Raw genomic sequence first — 8,931 nt, forward strand, 5'->3', positions numbered from 1 at the left:
CGCCAGGGGGGGCGTCGCGGGCGCCGGCCTCCGGCCGCGCGTGCGCGGAGCGGCGCTCTGGCGCCGCCAAGCTCTATGGTCGGCCGTTAGCGCAGCGTTTCCGGCGGGCGCGGGGGGTTGTGGGCGATCGTCGCGCGCCTCTTCGCCACCGCCGCCGTGCTGAGGAGCGGGAGCCGTGATGGTGAGCGGGGCTGGGCGGCGGGACGGGCCCGGCGCCGCCGCCTCCTCGCACCCGTCTTGGGGCGGGGGCGGCGCCGCTTGGGCTGCTTTCCTTCCCCCCCCCCCCCCCGCTGGGGCAAAGGGGGGCGGTCGGCGGCGGCGCCGCGGGCGGGAAGGCGCGGCGAGTAGTGGGGACAGGCCGCGGCCGCCGCTCCGGGCCCGGGCGGGCGGCAGCACGTGCTGGCGGGGCAGTGGCCCGAGGAGTGCCCCCCACACACACCTCCGCCGTCGCCTCCCCGGGCACAAAGGCCGGTTGCTCTCGGGTGAGGGGGGGGAGGCTTCCGGCCCGGGCGCGGAGCGGGCTCGCCCGGGAGCTTCAGCCCCTTTATAGGGCGGTTCTGGAAGCGCAGCCCTTCCTGGCGAGCGGTGGCTTCGCGGATCCGTCGGGTGTGTGCCTGCCTTAATTGGCTGATTTGCGTTAATTGAAACTGTTTCTGCCCACGCTGCTGTCCCTGCTCCGCCCCGGTGCTCGGAGGAGGAGGGAAGGGCGGTAGCTTGCGCTGGTGGGCCGTTTGAATGGCACGCTAAAGCACAAAGGCCTACCGGTCACACGAGTCGTTCGCTCGCATGCGTCTAATAAATTTGAGTATGCTGAAGCAAGTGGTTGCCCTGCGGTGGAAGGACCGCTGCCTCTGGGTTTGCAGCAAAGTTCTACATCCGTCTGGCACACGCGCAAAAGCGGTTAGCTTCTGCTAGGATGAGCAGCTACAAGCCCCATCCCTGTTGTCCAAAGTGGAAGGTGACACTTAAACCCCTTTTTCTGCCTAGCAGAAGTAACTGAAAGGCATTTAGGTGTGTGCAGTATACTACTTGTATTTGCATCACTGCGCATCTTATTCTTACAATACTTTTTTATCTTCCTTTTTTATTGGGTTGTTTTTTGTTTTTTTTTTACTTTATTTTTTAATAGGACTACAGTTGGTGGAAGCCTCTTTGGACAGATGCTACCTAGCTCCTAAGTCCTGCTGCTTTGGCTGTCAGCACGGCCTTAACCATTCTTACAGGGCTGTGTCTTCAGTAATTGGAATGCTTTCTATAGTGCTCTGTAGAAGTTCAAAATTATTGGTGTAATATAAACCATGTGGTATCTCATTCAGTGTCCTGCTTAACAGCAGCCAGTACAACTGTGCTTTTAAAGAAAATGCAAGAAAACCCAATGTATGCATCAGAATAAGAAGAGTCCATATTGGGCTTTTCCAGATAACCTGGTCCTAACACGTGAAGGTTTATGGATCTTACCTTGTTTTGGCTTTCTTTTTCCTATCAACAAGATTTATACCTATAGGAAAACATAATAAGTTATTAATCACACTGATTCTTGCCCTGTCACCTAGGCACATATTCAGTAGGGCAGGTAATAGTTGGAGGAAACTTCTCTCGGGCTTCTGAACTTGTCACTTTTTTTGTACTGATGTGGTAGGAGAGGAGGAGCAATTTTATCAAATCGAACAATTTCTTTTTTTTTCCTCTTAAGGTAAAATAATGGGAAGTCCCCAAAGAAATGTGTGAGATGTAATGTATTAATTCTGCAGCATGGATGGTCCCAATGGCATTAATTTTAATAAGTTCCAGGCCAGTATCTGGTATGGATATTGTAAAATGTCTGACGTGATAAACAGTTTAAAGTCAGAAGCCCAAATAATTTCTACTGTAAAGTTCTGAAAGAACTGGCTCACGTGTCTGGCTCACACATCTGGCTCACTGATATTTTTTTTTTCTATAATCTGATTATTGGGATAATTTCAGAATATATACATTCATTTAACAATCAAAGAATGGGAGGGATAGCCTGAGTATTTATAGGCCAGAAAGCCTAAATTAATTCCCCAGCAAGATACTGAGAGACCAAACACAGAATTCACTCAATTATGGTACAGTTCCGTAACTCCTGGTCAGTTCAGTTTTATCTATGCTCTCTTAGGTTTTGTCAAACACACACAACTTTTTTTTAATACTGAGTTTAGTTGAAAAAGATAAATATGTGTATGTAATCAGACACCACAAATGTAGTTTGCAAGACATTCTGATGCTAAAATAACACAGCTTTTTTTAGAACATACTGACTGAACTGCCCGATACACCTCGGCCATTGTTGTTAATGAGAGATCCTTAGTCAAATGCTCCCTGGAAGTCAGAGTTGCAAGTCCTGGAACCAAGCCTTGTCATCAGTGACCAGCAAATACAAATGATAGTGCTGGAAAAAGTATTTTATAATAAAGTTTGGCAGTCATTTGGACTCCCTGGTAAGACACGCCTGTTCAAGTACAATGCACTTAGGAACAGCCAGATACCAGCCCCCCTTGGGGAATTCCTTTCAAATCTAGCGTCCTCTGGCATACATGAAAGTGGACTTAAATGGTCTAGTCTCCTTTGTATGATTTTTGTTACAGTGTGTGGCTCTGAATTCCCCTCTTTTTCCATTTCTGATTGGGAAAAGTCTTGCTGCTTCTGTTTCTCTGTGTAACTTTTTCCTGGGCTTTTCTGAATCGCCTTCTACCATGTTACTTGAGACAGAATTTAAAGAACTGAAAACTGTATTCCAGGCATGGGAACACTATCAGTCATGGTATAAAAACTTGTACTGTTTTCTTATACGTTCCTTGTAAATCCTAATATTGGCCATTTTTCTTTTCTGTCACTGCATTTGATAAACACTGAACTGGTATCTTGACTGATACATCCACAGTGTGGGTCAGGATCTTTGTATCAGCAGAAATTAATTTCAGACCAATAATATGCTTTGGTATTTGTTTCCAGCGTGTCTTACTCTGCAGTTGCCTCCATGAATATTACATGTTGTGTGCGCACCTCATATATTAGCATTGAAAACGTTGGATCCAATTAGCAGCACTGGGAATGGTGTTTTGTAGCCTGCTTGCAAACTTCCTGTGCTGTGTAACCTGTTAATTAGATCACGGATTGTGTACACTTCAAAAAATCTTGCTTCTTGTTTGCTCAAATTACTTGCAGTAGCCAAGTGACAAATATTACAGAAATAATGCAAGCCACAGACTGTACAATCATCTAAGTCTTTCCTGCAGAAGAACAAGCTTACAGACACTGACATTTGGAACAGTTATGTGTTCCATAATTACTGTTTCAGTAGACTCAGTGATGCATGAAAAATCGGTGCATCTGTTTTGCAGGAAATAATCTTGAATACTATGTGTAGATTTATTGTATAATTTGTGTTCCCTTGAAGTTAAGAGAATAATTCAAAATAGCTATTTCTGTTAAAATATTTTAAGGTGGGACTGACAGTGAAGTTAAGTTGGACTCCCTCCTTGCTCTTTAATTGGGGTATTTAAAATCTTAATATCAGCTTGCATTTGGAATAAAATAAAATAAGTAAATGCACTAATGGCATAGCTTTTATACATTGACTTTATTGCTTTGCTTTTGTGTTTAAATAGAAACTACTATTTCCGTGGTATTTTTTTCAGCACAGTAGCTGCTTTACTGGTGATTTTACACATTTTAAAGTTACGTAAGGATTGATGGGACTGATTGGAAACAAAAATTATTAACACAGCTTATATGAATAGTAAATGCTGTTTGGAAAATGTCTGGTCCTTGATTGCTAGTTCAGTGTTTTAATATTATGCTTCTTTTTAGCGCTTCATTCAGATAAATAACTTAATTCAAACAAAAAATCATTCAAATTTTGCAAGTAACCTGTTTTCTTGGTGTTTGTTTTGTTTTGTTTTTCAGTCTCACACAATTCTACTTGTCCAGCCTACCAAGAGGCCAGAAGGCAGAACATACGCTGATTATGAATCGGTGAATGAGTGCATGGAAGGTGGGTGCAAACATGGTAGTCAAAAACTGTTGTTAAAACCCCATTTTTGACATATTCCCAAACTTACTCAGTAAGAAAATAAGTTGCTGTTCATGTTTTCCCAAGGTAATTAACAAAAAAATGCAAAAATGTCTCATGCTTTTAGTTTACTAATGTTTTAGCTAGCTAAAAAATAGTTATTCTTTGTTTCTGAAACTTCCTTTTTATATTAAATGTCTCTTTTTGATTTAACTAGATTGAACCACATTCAGTTCGTGAGAGCAGGCAATATTCTTAGTGGGGCCGTGCAGTAGACTTGCCTGAATGCATTTCATTGCAGGATCAGAGCCTAACTCACTAATCTTTGTGCTAGCCATGTAAAGGAAAGATTGCTACTGAAAATTATATATAGAAGTGTGTATGCAATTGATAAATAATTTGCAGCCTCTTGGGATATATGCCAGAGAAAAAAATCCTGCATGACTTTGAGAGACACATAGTGAGCTTGGAAAGAAGATTGAAATACTACAGCTGTATGATTTAAATGTGGAATTTCACTTAACAGTAAAAATTCTAATTCCAGGAAGTTTTGCAAGGCAAACAACAGCATGTAAAGCCTCTGTGCTCACTTTAATATTATATTCTTCTCAAATGTATCTGAATTATTTATGGGCTAGCTTAAATAAAACTGACTTAAATTCATATACAGGCTTGTGCTGTCACTCTTACCTCAGTAGTCCTGTTTGACTCTTTCATCAAGAATGATCTTTCTTATGAGGTTTGAGTAGCTTTATTTATTATATAAAGAATTCTTTTCTTTCTTGGGTGTCTGTACAGTAGGAGTATATGTTGCAATTGCTGTCTTAAAATTAGTAGAAGGAATTTCAGTATTTCAGTTGGAGCTTACTGCATGGAAAGTTACATCTTTGACAGAAGTAAACCTTTTTGCTCTAGATGATGATAATGCTTCTTTCCATGCATCTTACCAGATTTTGTAGTATTATGTTTCAATGCAAATAGCTAGAACAAAAGCATTTCAACTCTGCAAAATCTGAGGAAGAAGTTTATGTCTCTATTTTCATGGTGGTCATCTCTAAACTTTCCTGATATCTGTGATTCAGTAGCTGAAGAAGTTTCAGCAAATACAGTTTTTGGTTTTTTAATATTGCATTGTTAATCTTCTTTCTCTGTAGGAGTCTGTAAAATGTATGAAGAGCATCTGAAGAGAATGAATCCCAACAGTCCATCCATTACATATGATATCAGCCAATTGTTTGACTTCATTGATGACTTGGCAGACCTCAGCTGTCTTGTGTAAGTTCAGTTGTACAAGTCCATTTCAGTGACTTAGAGAAGTCAGTAGTCTTCTATCTAAACATGTTTTATTGAAATTTGGTAAGGTTCTGGGTGTTTTTTGCAATAACTGTTTGTAAGGCAGCAGTGTTGCAGCTAGCATGCCATGTTGCCCACTTCAATTAACTGCAACGGAATAAAGTATCTCTAAAGAAAGCTCAGAAACTGACAGTTCCACTTGGATTTTAGTCACATTGAAGCTCCCTGCATTTCAAATACTGAAGTCCAACAGTTTAATACAGCTACATATTTTATTGATGCTAGAATCTGTTTAAATTGGGGCTGTATCTGCCTTTGTGCAGTTGGTCCGAGTCTTAAGGAGGCAGAACAATTGCAGAATTTTATTCAGCTGAGGGCTGTACTAGTGGTATGGTAGAAGTCTACAGAAATGCATTGCAGCCAACTGTTTATTTTCATCAAGATACAGCAAGATGAAAGTTTCTGTAAATCCTAATGAAGTGATTGAGGAACAGATCAATCCTTCAGAGAACTCTAGCTAATTGTTTAAGTGTTCTTGTGAATACATTATCTCCAGTTCTTATCTGTGTGTTAAAGTTGTGGGCAAGCAAAGGTGATCTTGTGTACTTTCCATTCTGACAGCACTGTGAAATTAAATCTTAGATTTCACTATTCAGAACATAACTTAATATTGTAACTAAATCACTTAGTCCAGATCATAAGTATTTTCCATGCCATAAATTTCAAAGTAATGGTTTGATATGACAGTGATATCAACTTTGCAGAAATTCTGTAGGAATAAGGATACAAATCTCGTATTCAGATAGCAAAAGACATAGCATTTGGTCTTCAAATCTCAAAATGCCACAAACTCTTTTTAAGCCAGTGAGTATCTGGCGTGTACATTCCTGCAGCTGTACTGCTCTGTCTGAAATCTGAGTGCAAGTACTTGTGTAGCAGCACAGTGAACAGCCTTTGCCAGTTGACTCCAGTTCAAAACAAAAAGTTATTTAAAAAAAAAACCCTGAGCATCAGATTGCTTTCTTTTGCATTCTGATGTACATACTGAATCTATGTTACTGACAGTGACTTATTACAAATGCCAGAAGTTTTCAGTAGAATAAGTAAAACAGGATTACAATTTCTGCAGAGTTACCTTGTCCCTAGACATTCTGCCACATTTGATCTTCAGGTGTCATAGTGCTGGGCTGATGCAGTTTGAAAGACACACTTTGTTTTAGTTTATCTAACAGACTGAAGCTAGCTACTTGCTTTGGGAAGTAGCAACTGTTTTCTACTACAGTCTTGTGCCTTTCTTAATTAGGCTTGTAAACTCAGTGTTGTGCCAATTTCTACTTCAGCTTACAGTTTTCCACCAGATGGCACATGTAGCACGTAGTGTACCAGACATGTCTTGTGTTCATGGAGATTCCTAAAGTACCTTCTATCTGGTCTTGCAGTGTAGCATTATGAATAGATTGGGGCGGGGGCAGAAATCAGTAACTTTTCCTGAAACTAGCATTTCTTAGACTGCACTGGAACTACTACTAACTGCTACTATATCAATATATACTGAAACTCTTTCTGTGGCCTTGAACCAGTCATGCTGGGTTTTAAATAAAAAGGCTTTCTTAGAAACAGTATGCTTAGGGTTTTTTCCTTAGGTAAGAACTGTAAATTGTTCTGGATTGAGTTAACTCTGGATTTTTACTTAGCTTCTTACCAACGACCATCTCACCCTTCTGATTAGAAATATATGTATCAAGACTTTTACTGACCAGGACGTCAGTAGTTCTTGAAGCATTCACTGAAAATACCATCTTCATCAAAAAACCATTCAACTTTAACGACTGAGAGGGGAAAGGAGGGTGTGAATCTACACAGATAACTTCACGCAATTTGCTTTCGTTTTTCAGTCTATTTCTGCTTCAATTCAACAGTGTCTTGAGTAACTGAGTTCTTTGGCCCTGGCAAGAAATCAACTATCCCTGAATAGCAAAGAAAATGAGTCTGTGGGTTCTTGTTTTCAGTTTGCTTTTTATGAAGCAGCCTTGTTTTTTAGATGTGAGCTTGTCCTCGCTGCCAACTGGCAAGAATCCTTTGCCATCCATCTATGAGTCTACCCTTGCTCCTGGAAAATTGTGCTTTTATTCATTCTCTAAAAATTCCAAACAGAAGTGGAACACTTGAATTTACCTGAACACTTGCTTGAAGTGGTGTTTGGCTCATTAAGACAAATTAGGTTGTTTCCTGGTGGAACTATTCTTCTTCATTCTGTGCTCCAGAATATTAAGGTGCTCCATTTGTCGTCTCCCATAAGTAATTATATTCATGAATTAAAATGTGAACACACTGTGATCCAGTCACTCAGTAGTCCTTGGAGCATCTAGTTTTATTTCAGGTTCTTACTGATCTGCTGGGTAACTGGTTTTTAGGCAACAGGTAAATCTGTTTGGTAAGTCGCAATTCCTATCTACTTCTGATATTACTTGTGTTCTGTACACAACTTTCTGCCTCATACGCTTGAAGATGCTTAATTGTTTGTGAAGTTCTTCTGGTAAACGTACTACAGGGCAGACTGATGTTAAATTCATTCTTTTTTTTCTCTCTAGTTACCGTGCTGATACTCAGACATACCAACCGTACAATAAAGACTGGATAAAGGAGAAGATCTATGTCCTCCTCCGCAGGCAGGCCCAGCAAGCAAGCAAATAATGGGGGCACCATCATTACATGGGTTTGGGGGAGGGCTTGGACAACAGGTGTGTACAGAGTGTAGTAGTGAACGTTTTGTATTATAGTCATCCTGTTGCCATCTTGTTAAACTCTTTAGCCAGGACTGAATGTATTGTTAGAGATGCAAGGATTTTGTTGGATTTGACTTTTTTTTCAGTGTAAATGGAGAAGAAAGTGCAACATCTTCAACAGAGTTTTAATTTGTTTTTTTTCCTCTGGTTAGCTAATGGTCCTACCTTATTTGAACCCCTGGGGCTGTTCACATTGTACTTCGCCACATTCACTGTATGTGCCCTCCTGTGGGGTTTCCAACATTTAGTTATGTCCTTGAGACAGTCTTAATGGGGAATAAAAAACTACCCTTTAGTTAAACTTGAGTGCTGAATTTTGTGGGTTTTGCCAGAAAACAAATTGAATCTTTCTTGCCTGTTTGCCAAGGAACGAGGTTCGAAACATGTGGACTGAGCCAACAGTTGTTTGCTGTATTAGAAAATGGCTCAAATTCTGGCCTGCCAAGTTAACTTCTCTGGCCTAGTCTTGACTACTGTCTTTCCTGGGGATCTTTGGGAAACACAGCAACCCTCTTCCACTCTAAACTTGATCTTTCTACAAGACATTTATATTCAGGTAAGTGTGTCTGTTCCAGGATAGGTGATGGGAGAGCGCAGGCTGAATTTATCACATCACAGACCCCATGAATTAGTCCACTTACAACCTTCCCCTGAGAAAGGAATAGGCAAAGCAAATTGTTTTGATGGGGATCTGCCCCAAACTGCATTTTATCTTTACAGAGGATAAGGACTTAACTGTTTGCATGCACCATAAAATTATATCTGCCCCTAGATATCTTGAACACTGATGTCTTTGTAATTTTGCTGTACTGAAAA

At 40.7% G+C, this 8,931-nt stretch overlaps 1 protein-coding gene across 2 annotated transcripts; it reads left to right on the forward strand.

Moving 5' to 3' along the window:
• Window positions 1–48: 48 nt before the first annotated feature.
• Window positions 49–8,416, forward strand: ERH (ERH mRNA splicing and mitosis factor). Of its 2 annotated transcripts, none has more exons than XM_052782357.1 (4): window positions 49–181; window positions 3,931–4,018; window positions 5,191–5,311; window positions 7,921–8,416. In XM_052782357.1, the coding sequence occupies exons 1-4, from the start codon at window positions 179–181 to the stop codon at window positions 8,021–8,023; spliced, it is 315 nt and encodes a 104-aa protein (XP_052638317.1). In that variant the 5' UTR covers window positions 49–178; the 3' UTR covers window positions 8,024–8,416. The 2 variants fall into 2 exon arrangements, with proteins under 2 accessions (XP_052638317.1, XP_052638316.1); XM_052782356.1 differs by lacking the exon at window positions 49–181 and adding an exon at window positions 2,750–2,785.
• The last annotated feature ends 515 nt before the right edge of the window (window positions 8,417–8,931 follow it).

Source organism: Harpia harpyja, chromosome 3, assembly GCF_026419915.1.
Source record: "Harpia harpyja isolate bHarHar1 chromosome 3, bHarHar1 primary haplotype, whole genome shotgun sequence".
Taxonomy (NCBI): domain Eukaryota; kingdom Metazoa; phylum Chordata; class Aves; order Accipitriformes; family Accipitridae; genus Harpia; species Harpia harpyja.

Excerpts from the sequence above, each read along its gene's own strand:
- ERH (XM_052782356.1), top strand. The coding sequence starts at position 2,765 with ATGGGAACACTATCAGTCATG. Across the intron at positions 2,786-3,930 it reads TGGGAACACTATCAGTCATG|TCTCACACAATTCTACTTGT; the intron begins GTATAAAAACTT and ends TTTGTTTTTCAG. Across the intron at positions 4,019-5,190 it reads GGTGAATGAGTGCATGGAAG|GAGTCTGTAAAATGTATGAA; the intron begins GTGGGTGCAAAC and ends CTTTCTCTGTAG.